Source organism: Trematomus bernacchii, unplaced genomic scaffold, assembly GCF_902827165.1.
Source record: "Trematomus bernacchii unplaced genomic scaffold, fTreBer1.1, whole genome shotgun sequence".
NCBI classification, from domain to species: Eukaryota; Metazoa; Chordata; class Actinopteri; order Perciformes; family Nototheniidae; genus Trematomus; species Trematomus bernacchii.
This window is the reverse complement of record NW_022987910.1, coordinates 3,181,367-3,203,799: the sequence shown is the minus strand read 5'-3', so window position 1 is coordinate 3,203,799 and position 22,433 is coordinate 3,181,367. Positions and strand designations below refer to the sequence as shown.

Here is a 22,433-nt window from a genome sequence, read left to right as displayed (position 1 = left end):
CCTGTACTGGTAGCAGGAACATAATGCTCTGCCACCTTCTTGTATTTTATTGTGAGAAAATCTAATTTAATAGCCTCTTTTCTTCTTTCTCAAGAGTCTTTCCCTTTTTGTGGTCAGTATTTTCAGGAGATTTCCTCTTGTGGCTGTCCTTGTCTTTGAGTTGCACCCGGGTTCAGAACCATTGTTTTTCAGACTACTATTGTATCAGGCAAATGATAGGTTGTAAACTTGAAGCATTATCTACTCCTGTGACTCACCTTTATTACTTGTAATCATCAAACACCAGAAACATCACAGTGGGTTGTAAACTGCTCACAGTAACTCCCCTTCAGTATCATATGTATTGTGTATTATACTCTCCTGATGTTATAATGCATATGTATTTAAATATCTTATTGCTCAGCTCTTGTAAAACATTTTAGTTTGTTTTACTGTGTATTTGATCAGTGAACCATCGTGTTGGCTAGATATTATTCTAAGCTGTTAGCAGCCATCTTCAGCATTGCCCAAGCAGAATCTCCCCTTAGAGACAATTAGAAATCTGTAATATGACTAATATAATTTCTGTTGCTATGGCGTCCTCAGCAGCCACAGAAACAGACGCTCATTTTGACATCATTATTGAGCTTTTATCATGCATCAGGCTGGAAACCTGTGTATTGTAAGATACCTAATACCACGAGACACTCACCATCGCTTCCTCCTAATCAACAGATATAGTTTCTGTTGTGAGACCTGTATCTGCTGCTATAATTAACATTTCCACAGCAGGAGCGAGTGTGTTTGGTTTTACTTTCCGACGGTTTTGTTAGGGGGAGAAGGAGGTTAGAGTTTCAGTCTCTGGCAGGTTTCTCTCAACATGAGGTGCAACGATTAGAACTACACTATGACTAACTATTCATTTCATCGTAACGCTTATTTGCAGAGTGGCTGTGAATAAGAAGACTGTTTGTAAAATGTCTTTATGTTTCCTCTCTGGTGGGTTTTGGATCTTGTCCTGCGGCATGTTGAGCGTGTGGGCAGTGAGATTCCATGTGTCTCTTTGTGTGAAAGAAATATACTCGCATTGTTTGGATTTTAAGCACAATGTTGATTTTTGATACTGAGCACAAATCTAGTCTGTTGAACTGATCTGATTTTAGAAAACGAAAACATTTTGCTGATTGAAATGCTAGGGACCATAAAGTGCATATCATATATTATTATTTAGTTTGTGTGTACACTGCTATTAAACAACTCCTGCCTTTCAAGAATACATTTTTGTGGCAAAATATTCTCACAACAAGGTCCAATAAATAGCTGTTTTGCAGCTTTTTATTGTGTTAAACAGTATTACACAGTAAACAAAGGAAGGGAGAGAAACTCCCTCTGGCATGAACTGTGAGATTGTAGGACTTTGCAGACCATTTACATGCACACAAACCTACAGTATGACACACTACAGGAAAAGGAAAACCCCAAAAACCAAATGGAAAAAAAATGTAGTGTCTAAGTCACTAAATCTTCACATCAATAGTCACTCTGGGGTCATATAACACATGAATATAAAGAGATCCACAGATGGTGGAGACAAACGGATCGATTCTTTCAGCAACCTGAGGCTGCAGCTGTTTCTGACATTTTAGATTCTTATACTTGTATTTCAATGCAAAAAAAAAGTGATCTGATGAGATTCCTCTTACTAAAACTGAATTTTTTTTTTTTTTATTATATGATGTTGCCTACAGAACAACAGAAATTCCATTTTATTTAACAATAAAGAAATGGTTACTGATACCATGCTTTTGCATCACACAGCAACTGCTCTTTTTAGCATCAGGCTTTTCAGTGTCTGTGTGTTATTTTTGTTAAACATACCATGACGCTGCAAACTTGACCAAGCTGTCTGACAATTCCCATTAATGCTGATAATCTCATTCAGCGGAGTCAGGAGGAGTTATTCAGTTTAAAGTAGGGTCTTTTTTTCAAGGTGGTTGTATTTATTTATTAATAATCCCACACAGTTGTTGTTGCTACTGATAATCTTATGTAACATCTTTCTCCTCTCCTCCTTTATCCAATTCTGCCTAGCACGGATCACACTGCTTCTGGTTTTGGAGTTCTGACTGAAATATGTAGTTTTTTAGTGTTTGCTTCACAACATTCAGAAATACATGTGGTCCATATTTGTACTACCTAAAAATATGAATCTGTGATTTAAGCTGCAATCTGTTATATTTGACATGCTATGCACAAATAGATTAATGTTAGGGGAGGACCCTTCAGTGCCTGTCTTCCAAACCAAAAATGTCTCGCCTTAACCTGGCGCCTACATTACCCAAAATGCAACTCGACCACAAACTGTTCGCTCTGGGTTTTGGCTGTGTTATGCTAGCAGCTTCTGATGTAGCCTTCAGCTGCTAGCATAAAGCAAAGAGGACTGCCTAAATGCCGTCTTTCTGACTTTTTATTTTCAGCAGATTTTATTGTCATTTTCAAACTTGTAGTCTTTTTCAAATGGACACTGAATTAGGTGAACTCGATGTATCATTACAATTTAGGTACATTTAGTATGAGGGGACTTTGCAGCTCTGCAGCGTCACAATATTTAATTTAGAAGGGGTGTTGCTACATGGGTTTTGGAAATGGCTATTTTGATCAGATTTTAAGTTAGTAAGCTAAAAGGAAGTACATTTTGCGACTCTCTCAAATGTTTAGGAAGTCTGCAGTTAAAGCATGGCATTTGATTTCATTTCATTTTGACAAATCAATGTTCTGTTTCGTGTTACACTTCCTTGAGGTACTCCTGCTTCCGCTCTGTGAATCTGAGCTGCTCGGCAGGTTGTGGAAATCTCACCGCTCAGTGTGTCATTAATGATTTCCCCCGACCGGATGTCTGAATGGGAAATCTGAGGAGGCTAGCTGCTCTCAGGGCAGGTTCTGCAATGGTTGTGTGTAGTGTGTGTGTGTATCTGTGTGTGTGAGAGAGAGATGAGAGGGTACAGATAGGGAGTTGCATCTTGCTGCCTCAGCGTGAGCGAAGGATTGTAGTTTGTCTCAGCAGGCTGTGTTTGCATTTCTCTCTTTCGAGTCTACTTATTTGTGTGTTTACACCTTTTAGTTTTTTTGCACGTTCATACACTTTGAAGGAAAATAAAAGCTATACTTTGCATTTCTTTTTAACTCCACCATCATTAGGTGCAGACCTATTTATTGTACCGACCCCCTCGCACTCTTTATGAGGCGTCAGCTTTAAGCACATCTCCAAGTAGTGACACAGAATTTCACCAATACTGTTGTATGTTAATTAAAAGGAGTGAAGCCATGTGAGCAACTAAGTCTGTTAAAAAAAGAGACTTGTAGTTTGCTTGAAAGTGGTGCATCCTCCTTGAAATCTTCCTGGTTTCTTGCTGCGTCCCTCACCATGTCTATATTTCAGGGAGTCTTTTTCTGACCCAGTTCCACATCCTCAGGGAGGAGCAGTATTGTCATAGCCGAGGAGGATTTAAGACGGCTCCGCTAGTCAGACAAGACTTCCGTGGAAAATTGAGCAGGGGGACTGGGGGGGGGAACGTAGCTTAAACCCAAACAAAACGTGTCCAACTGAGCCCGGTGCTGCCATGGAGCATTACTCCAGTGAAAAGGAAGTGGAGATAATAAGAGAAGAGGGGAATGCAAAATTAAAGTGCAGAAGTATGTAGGGTCCCGTGGGTAGAGAGAAGAAAACCGCAGCATACAAACAGAAGCCTTCATGGGAAGAAAATGTCACCATGTCTGACTTCTGTTTGTCTCTAAGCTCAACTGTACACGAGGGCTGCGAGATATGGCCAACATTTTTTATCCTGTTCATAGTTCAACAACCATATATTTATATCACAATATAGCATGGTTTTGCAATAAGCAAATAAATGGTTTGTATAAAATAACCACATGCTAAAGCCTAATTAATACGTAATACTTTGTACTTAGTCATACGAGTCATACTTTTGTATTAAACCTGGTTTGTGATAAAAAAAAGAAAGTATATTTCGTTTTAAATAAAAAAAATGAAAAAAAAAATGTGTTAATTAACTAATTCTGAAAGGCCGTGTGGTCTCTGTGAATAAGAGCTCTCTTTAAGAAGCTGCTGCTTGAATTTTATTTTCTTCACTGTGGATTTGAGGGGATTAAGTTAAAGTAGCTCTTGACATTTGAGGAAAAATACCAGCTGTAGTAAGAAGGTGTGAAGCATCATTACGAGAGGACTCTAGAGACCGTTATAACCTCATGTTGCCTTATGGAAACAAACATCTCTCTCTTTGGTTTTCTTTGGAACAGAGTTAGCGTGTTTTATTCCTGTCTTGTTACTTGCAGTCATTATTTAAATTATATGATAATCATCAGATCTTTGCAAAACATTTTTCATGTCCTCTTTTCTGTAGCTATATAAGTAATAAAACACCTTTTTATAAATGTGCATCCTATACAGTAGATGTGCTTGTTTTTGCCTGTAGCTGTAGCTGCAGTCTCTCTGCAGTACAGTGCAGCACCATCCTGCTCCAAATAAAACTATTCCTGCTGCACGTCGCTGCCCTAACAGTCATCCCGACGGACTACAGAGGGGTGTGCTTCGTTAGCACTATAGCTAACAAGCTCTTTTTACATCCAGTGTGCATCTACTGATCATACGCAGCATTCTAACATCAATGGTAGATTCTTAGTTTGTACTATTATGAAATTATTATTCTTTGAAACTGTTCATACAAGGCCGCCCTCTTCAAGGACGAGCTGTCACAAAGCCTGCAGCTCCTCCCCTGCCAGCTGTACGACACATTTCTGTCCCTCAGCATCAGTGTGAGCATTACTGCCACTGTCTAAATAAGAGATAAAGATCACAAAATAAATATAATCATAGTCATTAGGGATGTCCCGATCACCTTTTTTTGCTCCCGATCCGATTCCGATCATTTGATTTTGACAATCTGCCGATACCGATTTTTCCCGATCCGATCTTTATGCAATGCATTAAGAGAAAAAAGCGGAACCTTCGCCTTGCAAACATTGCATCTGGCTGTTACACTCCCTTCGCTTTCAATTTTATAATACTTCCAAACTCCTGACATTTCTCTGTCCCGACTCCCGAGTCACCAGCTGAACGTAGCCTCTTGTTAGCTTACTGCTACTATTAGACACTGCGCCCACTCTGTTGCCAGATTTGAGAGAAATAAGCAACCAGGTCTATGAAAACAAGCCCAAAAGAAGCAACACATACATGATGTTGTGTAATTTTCAACCAAAACTAAGGCCTCAGGATGACTTTAAGACGTGAACATGGTCATTTTTGTATTGTAACATTTAATTAAAAAAAAGATTTTATAAAAAAAAAAAAAAAATCCCGATCCCCGATTTTTTTCTCCCGATTCCGATCTTTTGAAAATCACGGGATCGGCTCCGATCCCCGATCACGTGATCGGATCGGGACATCTCTAATAGTCATGCAGCGAAGCCTCCTCTGCACCACATCTTTCCTCACGGCTCTGAAACAGTGAGGTTTGGCTCAGAAACACACAGCATGAAGAGCTGCAGTGACTCAGCTGTTTCTCCCTGCAGGTGAACTCTGCCCGGCGACAGCAGCTGCAGGACACGATGAGGATTCACAACTCCTCTGTGTCCAATTCTCTCCTGAGCTGAATCAGTAGAAATAAATCCCAAAGCAGAACCTCGACACTGAACTCCAACAGTGTTGACGGTTCAAAGACGTTAATGAAGTGAGACTGGAGACAGCCAGAATACCAGTATCAGAAATCCATTATTCTTCCCACAGCGAACGGACAGTTAAAACAAAAGGCAAACATGATTAGTAGAGTATCATATTAAATAGGTGCTTATTTACAATGAGGTGTTACAAATAATCACAAGTAAGGAGCTAGGTCATTTGAGTGATGATTAGCTGCAAAAATTAATACATTAGTTCATTAACGGTGGAATTAGAATTAGTCTTTGTTGTGACTGAATTTTAGGCTTTTTTTTAAAGCAGAAGTTGGTAACTTAATGACTTTTTCTTCAAACTGTCACTAGATTCTCAAATACTGCGTGGTCATGTTCCTCTCCTCCACTGCTCCTAATGGCATATACAAGATTCCTGCTCTTATCATATATGTTACAAACAGAAATATCTTTGGCTATACACACTGGGTGTGTGTTGAATAAATCCAGAAATCTTTAGCATCACGTTGGGCTGTGGGAAATTATAACTGGCACCATATGTTTTAAGAGGTCGTGAATTAAATGAGTGGAGGAGGTGGAAGAGTTTAATGCATGATGGATAATAGGAACATTTGATTTGTGCCGCCAGAATCTTTGAGTGAATTGAAAAGTGCAGGAAACGGGGAGTTCACATTACAGGGGCGTCTTAAATGTGTTTAATAATAAGAAATACACAGCCGTGACGTGGGAGTGGCAGAGGACAGGAAATAGTTGTTGAAGAAGTGTGACCTCTCTGTGCAGCTGCATTGAGAGAGGAAGTAGAGGGAGAGAGGGAGAGACTGGTAGAGAGAGGGAGATACATTGATGGTTGTGACAGTGCTGCTGGTGGAGTTAAACTTCAGAGCTGCTGACATGAGTCTCTCTTCTGTCCGTCAAAACAAGAGCGACATTGCTCCCACGGGCGACATGTCAGCAAAGAACCAACGCAGCAAGAAGACACTCAGAAAGTAAGTAAAGCGGTGACAGAATGTGGCTGAGTGTGTGTGTGTGGAGTTTACAAGGATGAAGTTGATCAGGCCTTATCAAGTTACATTTATACAAAACAATCTTAATGTGAGCAACATTTAATCACTTGTTCTGGGGCGTTGGCTATACCACATGGTCCTCTTCAGTAGATGGAGTTTGTTAAGAGTCTTTAGACGTTTGTACTTTACATCAGACTGATAACTTTGGGGACTTTTTGTCTCGTTTATAAAATGTGTCTGTTTTGTAGAATGAGGCTACAAACGTTTTTTCTAAATCCTTTATTCTGATAAATATTTTCTTGACTATTCGTATAATCATTGGGTTAAAAACATGTTCTCAAATGTCTTGTTTTTCTAACGAGCAGTCCAAAAAAGTATTTATTTATGTTGCCCTCTGGTATGTCTTGCGTTGCTTTATTTAGATGTATTTTATGTTTATTCTGGCATTTGCTTATGATGATATATTCAGCTATGTATTTGTTTTAAATTAAAGTATTTCTGTTTATTATACCCTTGTATAGTTAACTGATTTAACATTTAAAAAGTTTTTGTCAGATTAAACCAAGAAAAGCAAGCTTAAGTTTAAGGTATTAAGTTATTTGCTGCTAAAGATTATTATGGATTTGTTGGGCAATTGTCTTGATTCATAATTAATCATTTTGGTCTATAATGTTCAAAACCTTAAATGTATTAAAAATACAATCACACAAGTCCATGAAGAGCATGAGATCCTCACAACTTGAACACTAAAACACGGTTATTTGAAAATTGCCTTTTTTGTTATAGCGCTTAACCAAAGTCTTAAATACTAACCCTGATAATCAGCTGTGCTTTTGTGTGATCAGTCAGGTGGATCAGCTGACTGTCTGTTTCACTTCCCCTCATGTTTTCACCTTGAAGCTCTTAAAATGACATGTAAAGCACAAAAACTTCAACATTCATTGTTTAAATTACACATTCAATTCTATAGTGTCTCTAAATGTGTGCACTGTAAGAGGGATGTAGATAATGGAAAGTGTCGCTCTGCGGTCCTCATTTCTCTTTAAGTTATCCCTCACTTCCCTAGCGTCTGCACACATCAGACGTGGTGTGTTGTGTGGTGTTTGTGTGTGTGTGTGTGTGTGTGTGTGTGTGTGTGTGTGTGTGTGTGTGTGTGTGTGTGTGTGTGTGTGTGTGTGTGTGTGTGTGTGTGGGTTGTGGTGTGTGTGTGTGTGGTGTTGTGTGTGGTGTTGTGTGTGTGTGTGTGGTGTGGTGTGTGTGGTGTGTGTGTGTGTGTGTGTGTAGTGTGTGTGTGTGTGCTGTGTGTGTGTGGTGTGTGGGTGTGTGTGTGTAGCTGTGTGGTGTGTGTGTGTCGTGTGTGTGTGTGTCGTGTGGTAGTGGTGTGTGTGTGTGTGTGTGTGTGTGGTGTGGTGTGTGTGTGTGTGTGTGTGTGGTGTGTGTGTGTGTGTGTTGGTGTGTGTGGTGTGTGGTGTGTGTGTGTGTGTGTGTGTGTGTGGTGTGTGTGGTGTGTGTGTGTGTGTGTGGTGTGTGGTGTGTGTGTGTGTGTGTGTGTGTGTGTGTGTGTGTGTGTGTGTGTGCATATAAAGGTCATTTGGCCCTCCATCATTTTTCTTTCTGCGTTTCTTAAAGAAAATGCAGATTTTCAGAAATTGCATTTGTTATTTAAAAACCCAAATATTGATCCAACTGCAGACAGAGATGCATCTTATCAAAACATTGTATAGTCTTTAATACACGGCCTGTCTGTCTAAATGAAAGATAAAAAATGTCACCTTCCCACAGCCTTTAATGTAGAGAAGACAGTGTATATTCTTCCCAGCATTTATATGAATATAGAATTTTGTAACAAACCTAAAACGTTTCCTTCCCTACACATCTACTTCTTTCTTTTGAGCTCTTATGTAATATGATTCTTCAGGCTGTGAAATGCAAATTGAGACAACATTTGTTTTCTTTGTTAGCTGGATGAATATAATTGTATCTTGTATTGTGACAAAAGAGTCCTGTTCTGTTGTTTGACCTCTATTCCATCACATAAACGTGTATATATATATATTCAATATGTTATCTACTGTAGCCTGTCATTGTTGCACTAAAAGCAGATTTTTGATTCAAGCTTGACCTTCTGATTGGTGTTCTTCTTTTACACTCATCCAGTGACATTTTGCTGTGCGTCTGCTCCAAGAACTCCTCTTCTTCTTCCTCGCCCGTACGTCACCAGGGTTCAAACCTGCTGATAACATTTGCAAAGAGGAAAAAGGAGTTGCCCTCTGTTTTGATTAATCACCTGTTCCCTAGCGCCAACCTTTGGCTCTCGCTACAATACTTTAATCACACATTAAAATTCAATTTTGTTTCGGTTTGCACTGGATAAACTCCAGAGTTAAACCCTGCATGTGATTATAGAAAAAAAGATTAACGCTCTAATTTTTCTCTATACTTTGTGAGTCCTGTCCCTTTTTATATTTGACCTTGATCGTTTCACTAGAAGTAAGCAGAAATAGCTTTGTCAGCATTCAGAAAATGTAACATACTTCATACTTACTTTCATACAATGTAAGCATGAACTCTGAATTAAAACAATGCTTCAATTTGGAAACCAGCAATTGTCAACAAGCTGTGTTCTGGATCAGACCATTGCATTTGAAAGTTACTTTACTTTCAGCACAGTATATCACATAACATTGAACTTGATGATTTTGATTTATGTTACACCTGTTAGTCTTTTCAGATTGTAATCATTACTCTACATATAAAGTGCAAATAGCAAAACTCAAGAGTTAACGCTGGTGTCTTGAAGATAAATCTGTTGACATTAAAGCACCTTCAGGACTTCTGTGTTGGATTGAGAGTCAAACATTAAAGGCCGTTCTTGAATTCGAAGAGGCTCACCTTTTGCTGCGACACACAGTGAAGTCAGCCTGCACTGTGCTGCGGTGATCAATCAAAGACAGCGAAAGATGCTGAAAGATCATTTTTTTATATCGATTTTTGTATTCTACCATTTACCTCAGGATCGTTGTGATGAATAATGAAATAGTTGCTGTAATATTAGCTGTCCTGTGAGCACTACAAACCATTGTGCTGTGTGTTGTGTCTGATAAGACTATAGGCGCTTTCACACCGGAGTACTTTTCCCAGTATAGTTCCGATAGTTCTTGAAATGTAGCGTTCACACCAAAAACATCCGGAACTAGAACTTAGTTCATGAGAACCTTTTCACCCCCTTTTTAGTCCCTGCTAGAGAGCAGGTACTTTCCTGGGAGAAAAAGGTTCCCAGTTCTGATTGGCTGGGCGAATTGCAAACCACGCCCTGTAAAACTCCGAAAAGTTTTGTGAAGCCGCCATTGTATTTGCTGGCATTAGCATTATTAGCATTAGCCCAGTGCACCAACAGAGAGAGACTAACTTATGGCAACACAAAAAAAAACATGGGAGCGGTGGAGTGATGAGGAGGTGTCGGCGGTCTGGCGATTTACTCAGAAGGCTTCAGTAGCAGCTGCTGGGAGTCCCAGCAGCTTCTACTGAAGCCAGTCCCCAACTCCGGGGACTTCGGGTGGCAGTATACGCCGTGAAGTTGTTTGCGGCCTGCCAGTAAACCAAAAGCAGAAGAAGAAGAAGAAGAAGTGACGTCTGCAGCTTCATTTGCCTAATCCTCCCTCAGGGACTTATTCCGGTGTGAACGCGATCTGCTCTTTAGTTCATCAGAACTAAAGAGTTCTGATGAACTAAGTACTGGGAACTAAGTACGGCAAAGTACTTGGTGTGAAAGCGCCTTATGAACAAATAATCTGTTACTCCTGAATTACCTTGACTGTATTTCAATAGACTTGTTTGAGACAAACCTTTTTCATATTTGTGTCTGCCTTAGTCAAGAGTCAAGACGTTTATGTCATCATGTAATCTAAGGTACTAAACACCTGTCGGAGTAAAGAGGCTGCAGTTTCTGGCCCCACAGTTTCTCTCCACTGATTTCAAAACTTCAGCTCTTGGATCCTGGTCCCCTGCTGATTGGTTCAGATGTTAGATCAACTACATCTTATGGAGACGTTTAATGTTTGGTTTAATTGGAGAGAAATAGATGTTATCAGTCAAACTTTGATGCATACAATATGTGACGGTTCCAGTCTACACTATGAACATTTTTTATTTCATTCTTGAGATATTCAGCAACACACATTTTTGCTAACAAGTGCGATGCAAGAATTTTTAAATTACCTTACAAGACAGTAAAGGAAGAATATAAAAAAATCCTCCTAACTGTCATTATACTTGAGTACAATGACAGTTAGCAAGGCTTAAAAATGTTATAAATGAAAGCAGGAATGAAAACATTAATAGCAGCATATCAACTAAAGGCACTAGTATAATTAAATGTATTCATTTTATAAATGTTCAGAGGTAAATGTTATAAATAGTAAGAAATAGATGTTAAATATTTGTTTGTCAAAATATTGAGTGATATTGCTTTGTTTTCAGTAATTGGTAAGCTGAAAAAGCCTGTTTGATACTGCATTCATTTTGCACTCATTTTATTTAATTATTTCAGCCCTACATGGGTCTGGAACTCAGCTACCTGAACTGACTCTGGGTTGATTCACCCTCCAGGGTTCCTTCGTGTGTCACTATCCTCTGTTTGTGGCTCAGCTGCTGGAGACAACACTCTAAACTGTTTTGCGAAAGCGACCTGATAATGAACAGGAAATCTGCTGTCTCTGCTGAACAACACTCCTCATGGTTCCCAGAGCTCGCTGAAACCTTTTTATCATTTCCTCTCAGAGGAACAAGTGAGACGGCCCGGACCCCTCTGTCCTGACAGGCCGTCAGTCAGGGCGGCTTAACGCTCACAAAGGAAACTGCTGCCGTGCACATCATTCACCCAGAGCCTGCCAGCGCTCCTGTTTACCCTCTGAATGGACCACCGGGCCACTAATAAAGAGATTCTCTCCCACAGCGAACGCAGAGCCAAACTGCAGAGGGGCTATACTGTTTAAAATGCACGAGCTGCCCTCTTCTTCTGTGGTTTAGTTCGTTAACTGTAGCAAAACGTTCCTCAGGGGTTAATGATGCTGAGCTTCTGTTTGCCAAGGTCAAGGGAAAACACTGAAGCCTGATTGGCTGTTGGGTTTCGAACCCCGAACAGAGAGAGGTGTGGGGGTTGGCGAGAGGTGATGAGGTAATGCTATTTATTAGAGGGTGACATCATCGCTATGGCATTCTGTGTTGCCATGGAGAAGTGGGAGGAGGGGAGGATACAACAAGGGGAACAAAAACAGGCGCTCGTGGGAACAAGATGAATGTCCTTGAGAGAGAGTGTGTTTGTGTGTGTGCGTGCGTGTGTGTGTTTGAGAGAGAGATTCCAACCACAAAAGGGAAACTAACAATTACTTTCTTCGTTCATTAATTTGAGACTTATTTTCTCAATCTATCACCAGAAAAGTGGTTTAAAAATAGTTTTCAGTATTTCCCACTTTCAAAGGTGATGCCGTGAATTTTTTTTTTTTAGTATTTAGTTATATTCAGATTACTGTCATAGAGAAGTAAAGAAACCAGGAAGAATATTTACATTTAAGAATATGATATTTATTACCTTTTTTTCTTAATATACGAGTCAAATCAATAATTTATTATCAAAATAGTTGGAGGATAATTGAATAGTTGACTAATGTATAAGTGTAACACACAGGTACTGTACATTAATCATTTAAAATAAAATGGTGTGAAAATCTTGGCACTGGACCAGGAATCTCTGTCTATTTATGTCTCCTCTGAGAGGAAAAGAGAGGGGTCTCCCCCAGACAGTCTGCCATTTCCTCAGCTTGACTTTCTCGTGTGTGTGTGTGTGTGTGTGTGTGTGTGTGTGTGTGTGTGTGTGTGTGTGTGTGTGTGTGTGTGTGTGTGTGTGTGTGTGTGTGTGTGTGTGTGTGTGTGTGTGTGTGTGTGTGTGTGTGTGTGGTGTGTGTGTGTGTGTGTGTGTGTGTGTGTGTGTGTGTGTGTGTGTGTGTGTGGTGTGTGTGTGTGTGTGTGTGTGTGTGTGTGTGTGTGTGTGTGTGTGTGTGTGTGTGTGTGTGTGTGGTGTGTGTGTGTGTGTGTGTGTGTGTGTGTGTGTGTGTGTGTGTGTGTGTGTGTGTGTGTGTGTGTGTGTGTGTGTGTGTGTGTGTGTGTGTGTGTGTGTGTGTGTGTGTGTGTGTGTGTGTGTGTGTGTGTGTGTGTGTGTGTGTGTGTGTGTGTGTGTGTGTGTGTGTGTGTGTGTGTGTGTGTGTGTGTGTGACAAACCCCTTGTCTCTTTCCCAGAGGTTGTATTTTCTTTGTCTGTGAGGATTTCAGCTTATCCTGCAGAGACAGTAACATCAACTGAGCACTTTTTCATGTAGTAGACACATTTGTTTCCATCAGACTCGATACGCTCAACGTTTATTGTCTAATCCTTTTTTTCTTTTTCTGGAAGGCACAAGCAGAACGGTGTATTGGCGTATCGATCAGAAGTACTCAAAAGCATTTCTGCTGTCTTTGCAGATAGAAAGGAGACGGATGTCCTTCTGAGCTTAGCACAGATGATGGAAGACTTAATAATTAATGAGGACATACACATGTGTGTGTTGGGGGGGGGGGGTGTTGAGAGGTGTGGCTCCTCGTAAATCTTTCAGCTTTGCATCTGTCCGTTGATAGTGAACCTGCTCGCACCTCCACCAGAACACACACACTGTTTCCTTTTCACTCCTTCTGCTTCCTGCAGCCGTGTCAGCCCACTCGTCATTTAATGACCCGTGGCCACACACACACACACATAAAATGCTGACCAGAACTGGATGGTCAGCAAGGTTTGTGTGGGAGGCTCTGGTTTGGTTTCATTTTACTGTGAGGCTTTAAGGGCTCACCTTGAAACAAGTCACACTGAGATAAATATAATATAGGAGCTGCATGTTTGCATATAAGAGCTTTTACATACTGCTTTGTTCAAATAAAGCTGCACCTATTTATCGATTCATTGTACAAAAATAGTGAATATATGTCAAGTAGTCATTTCAAGCTGTCTGTTTTTCTTTGGAAAATAAAAATAAATTGACAAACTGGAGTTTACGACAAAATTGGTTGGTGAACAAAATAGGACTACAGTATAAGATAAGGGATTTTTCTCAATATTACTTTGACATGTTATTGACCAACATTCAATCAATTAATTGAAGAAGCTTAATGGCCACTCAGAGAGCGCACTCTTCTGTCAATGCTGTTTCCAAGTGATAAATCAGCATCTGCATCAAAGTGTATTAGATTCTTCCTTGGCCCAATCCTGATTCCCGCTGACAAACAACCAAACTAAACCACAAACATAACCTCTTTGGCGGAGGTAACTATTGCAAGATAATTTGTTAAGAAGTTAATAGAATAAATAATTGTCGAAACCTTTACAAAATATAAACTCAACCTTGTAAACATGGTATTTGAGCAGCTGCAGGGCAGACTCATGTTTGAGCTGCAGCTGAAATGTTAAACCACAGAGTTCTGCTTGCTTAGCAACAGGCTTCTGAAATAATGGAAGCATTTAGACCTTATTAATAATGAATTGTCCATCTGCATATCTGCCATTTCCCTGACCACGTGTGTGTTTCTGTGTGACCTCAACCTAATTCATTTTAAAAGCATTCAACTGTTATTGATTCATCTCCAGATTGTCTTCTGTTTGAACTGAAACTATTAATCAATTGCTTTAGTTTAACCCCCATTAACAAAAAAAACCTATAATTGTATCTGATGAACATGGAGGGTGACATAATGCTGATGAGACCTATTTCTAATTAGTTGTGGCAAGTCATTAATATGAAATGATTGTAACGTATTTACAGTTTAGTCGTTCAGTCCCTAAGGGAATATAATTTCCTTAATTCATTCAGACCTGATGTTGTTTCCCTGAGGTCATGAATATAAACTGGGACTAATTAATCAAGTCAAGCATTGACCCGGGTCAGACTGCCAGCTTGATAAATAGTATGCACAGTCATTCAAAACACATTACATCATGAAACTGTCCAATGAGAACATATCACTGGGAGTAATACATGTGTTTAATAGCAGACTAATAACACCAGCACATGGAAAATGTATCTGGCATACCATCATTTTATAAAACAGTCTGTTTGGTTGATTGCTTCCTCTGGAAATGCAGCTTATCGAGAACCGCTTATCCAAACAAACCTTACCTTGGACTTAAGAAAAACTTGTGAATTTAATCGGATGGACAAAAACTGCTTTTATTTTAGTTAGATTATTTCAATCCTACACAAACACACACACTTTTCTGTGTTTGTACTGAACTACAACTATTTTAAAAGTGTTTTCATTCACATTAAGATTCATCACAAACCCTTTTGCCTTTTGACCTCTAAAATAAAAAAGAGTGTCTACTAACTTACAAGAAACAGTGAAGATTATAAACGTTAGATTACAAAATACCTCTGTATGAATGTGAACTGGTGGATACAGATTTTTGTTGTAAAAGCTCTTTGATTGGTCGCAAAAACTAGAAAAACTCAATATTGAAATGTAACATTTGCATTTTGCCATGATGACACAGACTTTTATTTCTGGATTGTTCTTTCAAAAACCCTTCAAGTTTACAATATCTTATTAGATCTTGGAGGGGTTCTGCCCCCCAGGTTGTGAACCACTGACCTGGCAGACAAAAGTCTATGAACATAGGCTTCTGAGGTTACAGAGGCTCCAGATAGAGTAAGTGATTGTGACAGTCGAATGTTAGTGAACACAGAGGGAGGAGGCTCTCTCCTTTTGACCTGGAAAAAGGCATTTATTACTCCCCCAGACACTCTTAGCTAATTCCATCAGGGATTTGAGCAGGAAGGGGGACAGTTGCAGATTTACTATCCCTACTCTCTCGTTCTCATCTTCGCTGTCATTGGTTGTTAGCGGGATCCAGCAGGATTTCATGGTGTCTGAGATCTGCTCCCTCTCTCTTCTTTTTGGGTTTTATTTATGTCTGAGCATCTTGTCTTTTGTTTTTCTTTTGTTAACGATTATAGATTGCTTTGCTGAAGGAATGTTACGTTACATTTTCATTTTTTCACAGTGAGGTTTGAGCACAGAGCGTGTGAGTGAGGGGCTGCTAAGCCTCGTATTCTGTTAGATTTTGGGAGGATCATAGCAGAGTGGGCAAAGACTCACACTGATAATCCTCTTAAGCATCCGTGCCAATGCACACACCAACAGTCACACACAACAATATGTGAACACAAACACACATGCTAACTGGAAAAAGCATAGATTTTTTTAAGAAATGACTGTAAATGTTGAGTTTTAACCGTGCTTGCCTGTCTTCTTCACCTCTGAGATAAGATTCTTGTCCTGAAGGCAGAGATTTGGCGTCTCCTGGGTCTCTGGGAGTCTTTAATGTATTCACTCATATCTTTAATACTCTGTTGCCACTCCCAGATCTGCTCCAGGAGGTTTCACTATGTATAAACTGAACCGTAGAGTGTGTGTGTGTAAACCCATCTATGTGCACATATGTGTGCACATAGATGTATGACTTTGCCCCAGCAGGGGTTTGCAGGATGCGTGTGTGTGCAGTAAAAAGCAGTTATTGAGTGGCAGAAAGCCATGACAGCTGAGTATATCCTGGCTCGATGCTGCGGACGTCTTCTGGAAGCCTTGACCCACTTCCAAGTCTCCTCCTCCCCCCATGCCCACCCAAACATGCTGCATAGGGAAGCAGCTCTGCCCCAATCTGCTGAGCTGCAGTGAAGCTCTGCATGCAGATGCTGAGGAGAGGGTGTGCCTGTCTGTCTAAAAAAATACAGTTTCCTGTGTGTGTCTGCATGTGCTGCAAGGTTGTGTGTGTGTGTCTGTGTGTGTGCAGGCTTACGGTAGTTGCAACACCTTGGGCAAAGTCACAGAGTTGCTACTTCTGCTGATTATATTAATGAGCGCTTCACTACAACTTGACATGTTCAACAGCAAGTATCTGATAAAGAGGAAAAGAATGGGCAACGTATCACCGCACAGATTTGGGTCACAGCACTAGGTTTGTTTATAAGTGATACAAGGACAAAGTGTTCATGTCATTTTAATGTTAAAAGCATTTTATTTTAACTTTAAACGTTTCCAAAAATGTGAACCTGTCCTGAAGAATGTATGAACTATGATTTGGGGATTTTTTTAAACCTAACATGCAAAAAAACATTAGGTTTTTGGCCAGAATATGAGTCAACTAGTACAATGTATCAGAGCCAGACACTATGAAAACAGCAATGTCTCTAAAATGACTAAATGTGACTCGTATGTAAATGTATACAGCAGGACATTGACATGAGACCAGGGAAAAGTGAATTATTCTGCTCGAGCCTTTGAAATCATGCACACTCTTGATATTTCCAGAGCAAACAGCCCTGGGTTTAAACCGTCCTGAGCTGGGAGGAGGCCAGACGGCTGGCTGATGGAGGGAAGCTCCACTGGGAGACACTCACTTAGTCATGGCTGTTAGACACAGACAGATTTATACAGATTACAAGCACATACAAGTCTGCAAGCAGCAGAGGCATGTGCACAAACGCACATATACAGAACTGCTTTTAATATAGGCAGAAGGATTAGCACACATTTTGATTCATGGCCAGATGCAGAGAATATGCACCCACTAAGCCACGTCGACAAATGCATGAAGATATGTCTGCAGTAAGTCATAAAGAAACAAATTATGAGTTAAAAACAAAATAATGAGTTAAATTATATTGTAAAATCCTTTTGGATTTGATAAAAATGATCATCTTTCATAACATCCCGGGAAATTACCTTTACTTGTCTGCTTTGACGTGATTATTTCTAATATCAAACCAGATCTGCAGAATATTTTGTCTGCTTATTTGCATTGTTAGTGAACTTCAAATGTGTCTGTCATATCCTCCCTTAAGGCTCTTTGTCACCATATTATCATTCATTATCTCCAACTCTCTGTCATCGCCCTTCAGTCTGCCAGCATCTGATGTCTATCAGGCTGACGTCACTCTGGACTTTTTAGGCAGCTTGCATTTTAACTCTAGTGACAGACCAGACTGATATTTACAGATGAGTATGTCTAATGGTGTCTATCTAATGGTGTCTATCACCAGACTGTCTGTACAGAATGAAGACGGAAAACTCAGTCTTACCAAAATACCTTGTTTTTTTTTTTAGAAATGCTAAACATTTATGCTGTGGATTGTTTCTGGAGAACTGAAGGCCTACAAGTGTTCAAGACTGCTTAAAAACATGAGATGGCATGATGAGCCATTTTCATATGATGAAATGCTGATTTCTTTTTTATTAAGAAGGTACTGTAATGTCAATATTGAGCTAGGCTAGGCTAACCAGCAAACTTTCGGGAAATCTAACGTTAGTGAGCGCTGATGGCTAACAGCCATTAACCATTGAACCTGATGAGTCAGTCAACAGATTGACACACACACACACACACAGTATAATTTCTTTAGTTGATGTTTTTTTAATTTACTTTACTCAGCCACTTACTCGCTTATGAAGGTTGGAATTCTGTGACCTGAGTATGATTTTTAGCTACTTGCTTTTATTTTGATAACTGTTACCAACATAGTGGTACGCTACCATTATATTCGGGTAGGTTAAGAAGATAGAAGGAAATAGTTATAAAGTTAAGAAGATATAGTTAGCCTATGTGAAAAAGTATTTGCCGTTTCTAGCAACATTTATTACAATTAAGTAGCTCAAATCTGATAAAACAACAGAAATTTCCATTTCAACACAGCAATCTTTAATTATATTTGAGGTCAAAAACAAACACCCAGGATACTAAGCTAAATTACATTTATTATCCAACTAAAACATTTAAATAAAGTTTGACTTCTGATACTGATTGATGTTGGTTGATGTTTCTATACGGGACAGACTGCTCTGAAAATCATGTTGTTATAGTTGACTGCAATGACACGAGTTATTTTGTTTCTGTGTTCTTACCTCTACCATGACATATACTATGTTTAGTAGAACAGTCACGCTTGTGTGTTTTGGTGTGATCTCATTTGTCTGATCCACCTCAGCAGTGCTGGTGGGATAGATCCACAAAGGGACTTATATTATCACGATGAGAGCTATAATTTGGGGCACTGCGGGGTGTCATTACAAGTGTCAAAGTGTGATTTAAAGATTGCAGTACAACATAATATTCTATCAACACAATAACAACCTCACTCACTGTCCTGGAGGTCTTGTAGATTCAGATGATGTATGTCAGTTTAGCATTTTCAAAACATCATTATGATAGTTAATGATTATAGGCTATGCTTTTCGGCATAAAAAGGTTTAAAGTTGTTGTTTAACTTATTTTTCTGTCTTTTCTTCCCTCAGGTGTTGTGAGTGCAGCGCCTCACTGTCACACTGGTATTATGAAAAAGAAGGACGGCTCTTTTGCAAGAAGGACTACTGGGCCAAATTCGGGGAGCTGTGCCATGGCTGCAGCGACCCGATCACCACCGGCCTCATCATGGTAAGAGCATCCACCCGCTGACTCTCCTCTCTCATCACCCCCTTGGTTCTTTGTCTGCTGATCAACCTCGAGTTACAGCTCGCAGACACACACCTGAGTCCATACGTCTACAGCCTCACTGACTGGTGTGTGCCAACATATACACATGCTTGTAGGATCCATGCCAGACCTGTAACTGACCCTGATGGCTCAGACTGCTGTGTCAGATTGTCTTACAGACCACCAGTGAGAGTCAGAGCTGTTGTTGTGACACAGGAGAGCAGGGTGGTTCATGTGCAGAATAGATGTGGTCACAGCATCGGAAAGCCAATAAACAATAGAGTGGCCCTCTGCTGATAAGTGCTGCTGCATTATAGAAAAGACAAGATACCAGCATCAAACGAGAGTTGTGTCTATTTGTTGATTAGTGAAGAAGAAACTGATCAATACTGTATGTCTGTGAAATAGAATACGTTGTCATAAACATTGCCCTAGCAGCCGCACAAATGCAGGTGCAATGCAATTTTCCTTAAGCTCCAAATGAAGTCTCCCCAGCTGAGGCAGTAGGACAGGAGCAGCTGAGTTTATGTTAAAGCTGGTTAGGGAACACAATGATCTCTTCAGCCTCAAACAGAGACCACCTCTTAGAACAAGTGCAAGGACATTCTCAAGGCTTGACAAAGAAAGGCAGACAGGCATTCCTTAAACACACGCCTACAATGTAATTTAAGTCATGTCTTATTGTTGATCAACAGAAAGTTCATTAGGAAAGTAGTATTAACTTAGTTAGTATACCACATTTCCAGCTTTTCTGTCGCAAGGATTTGATTCATCTGATTTGATGATAAACTGATTATCTTTTTGTTTTGTTTAAAACAAGATATCTCAAGACGTCAATTTATTAGTTATTTATGATAGTCATTTTCCTATTTTAAAGATAAAACGATGAATTGATTAATACAGAGAATAATCACATTCTGTAAGCATGAAAAAGAATCCCTATTTGCAACCATTCCTTCTTATAATGTATTTGACATATCACTGAATAACATCAGTTCTGCCAGCTTTTCAGTTTGTTTGACAGAGCCGCTGCAGGCTTTATAAACAATTTCACTGATAAATGGAGGTTTCACATAAACTGGTGGGTGTATTTAGAAATGTCAGTACATTTGAATAATGTTCAGCAACAGCAGACTTTACATATTCCTCCCCGCTCTTTCATCACTTTGCAGACTTATTTTTGGTGTACCACCCATAGAGGTACATTTAGATGTATCAGCCACGGCAGCTGACTATGAAAAATGTCATCTGTATTTGGAAGTATTTGAGACTCATATTCTGGAAAACGCCCGCCTGTCTACTTAGCATGAAGCTTTTATGAGAGAAATCTTAACTAATCATTTGCATTTTTGTCATTATAGACAGTCAAATAAGTTCTTTCTGAAGTGGGATTTGACCTAAATGATCATAATTTGTAGTGAAATTGTACACATTTTTTAATATAATCTTTTTTACATTTATCTTTAAATACCAGTACTGCTAAATTATAATTTTTTATTTACTTTTTATATCATTTTTTATAAAGAAAATGTGGCTGTTACAATATGGTTTCGTGGCAAGTTGAGGCTCCCAAATCCCAGACCACTGACTTGATAAATAATGTACTGACTGTCGGTGGTGTTTGATAGGAGAAGATGGTTAAAATAAAAAGCCTAGTTCATTCCTTGCACATAAAGCATCTTCTTTGACACATGTGCCTCCCGGTCGGATACAGCAGCAAGAAGCTTCTGGCAGGTCATGTGTCATGGTCACGATGAGCACAAATCATTCATGGCTCGACCTTTCTCCCCATCTCTGAGTGTGTGTTTGTGTGTGTGTTTAGCATGTATCTGCCTCCAGACAGCTTGCCCTTTGCAGTGCAACCTCAGTAATGAAACATGTAGGAGACTCTAAAGTGAATGAGGTGAAGATATTGCAGCACCGACTCTCCTCCTCTTTCTCCTTCGTTGGTTTATTTCTCAAAAACACTGATTGACCGTCCCTGCAGTACACTCAGCCTTTCTTTGCCTAAATGGCCTGACCAATTGTATTACTGCGTAGATATGAAGGACAGCTCCCTACGTCTGAGCCACACCCAGAAATAAGACTTCTACTGCGTCAGTCCTGCACCGTCACTTGGTCATCTGTGCAGATAAGCAGGGAACACAGTCCTATTTTAAAATTCCCTGACGCAACCGCACTTGAAAAAGCTGCTGCCACAGTGATAGAAAACACTTCAAGCTTCACTTAAAGGTGGGGTAGGTAAGTTTGAGAAACCGGCTCGAGATACACTTTTTGTTATATTCCATGGAATGCTCTTAACATCCCGATAGCAATGAAAGTGCTTTGACAAAAAAATCATTTTAGCCGGCCCGGCTAAAATAACTGGATGGCCTACCTGCCTGTCAGCCTTCCATCTGTGCACAAGCTTATCTCGTGCCCTCATTGGTCATGTGCGCGTTCGTGTGTGTTGGAGGAGGGGCTCTGTAAGGAAGTGGCAGATTTTTTCCGGCTGTGTATTTTCAAATTTTAGCGCACTCAAGATGGTTTTTCCAAAATGACCTACCCCACCTTTAAAGCCACAGTGTGCATGTAGAAAATTAGACCTTGTGGTCAGCCGGACAGAAACATCAAACGATTAGGGTTTAGTACTCCATCACTCTTACCACAGTGATGTCAAACCAACACGCTTTGATCTTAGACCTACCATTTGGGAACAGTTTTCTTATTGTTTGCTCTAAACTACACTTCTGTGAAACACCTTGGTCGTCAAGTCCCTCTCTACTGGGCTAGATCAATTACGCTTTAAAAACACTGCACTTTTTACTCTCACCAAGGAGGTCAGAATTTTGCTTCCAATCGTTTGTCTTTTTTGTTTGACAGTTTTTATACGATTTTTACAACATTTGACAAAGTGTTGATTTGAAGGCCATAAAACAAGTGTAGTTTTTGCTGTGGTTAAGATAGCAAGACCTCATATTATATAACGGCATATGAAACTCCGTCCCCCAGGCACACTTGTGTCTTTGGAAATTATGGGGGGTTGTATTTTCCAAAACTAACATTTCATCTTTTAGAACTTCTCATCCATGTTTGTTAAAGCAGTAAGCCGTTGAGCACTCCAGGATAAGCAAGTTAGTGGATTTTGAGTGCATTGTAACTTTTGTCTGCTTTTCCAGGCAAAAAAATTAACCATCAATCTCTTAATTATGTTTCCG

At 39.8% G+C, this 22,433-nt stretch overlaps 1 protein-coding gene across 2 annotated transcripts in view; it reads left to right on the top strand.

Annotated features, from left to right (window-relative positions):
* Positions 1–22,433, top strand: part of limk1a (LIM domain kinase 1a) — a 47,107-nt gene that overhangs the window by 3,105 nt on the left and 21,569 nt on the right. Inside the window, exons 1-2 of one of the 2 annotated variants that reach the window (XM_034115142.1) lie at positions 6,522–6,671; positions 19,059–19,197. In XM_034115142.1, coding sequence (XP_033971033.1) covers positions 6,529–6,671; positions 19,059–19,197 — 282 coding nt within the window. In that variant the 5' untranslated portion in view covers positions 6,522–6,528. Of the gene's footprint in view, positions 1–6,521; positions 6,672–19,058; positions 19,198–22,433 lie in introns of those variants that run through there. The other variant, XM_034115141.1, reaches the window with a different exon arrangement.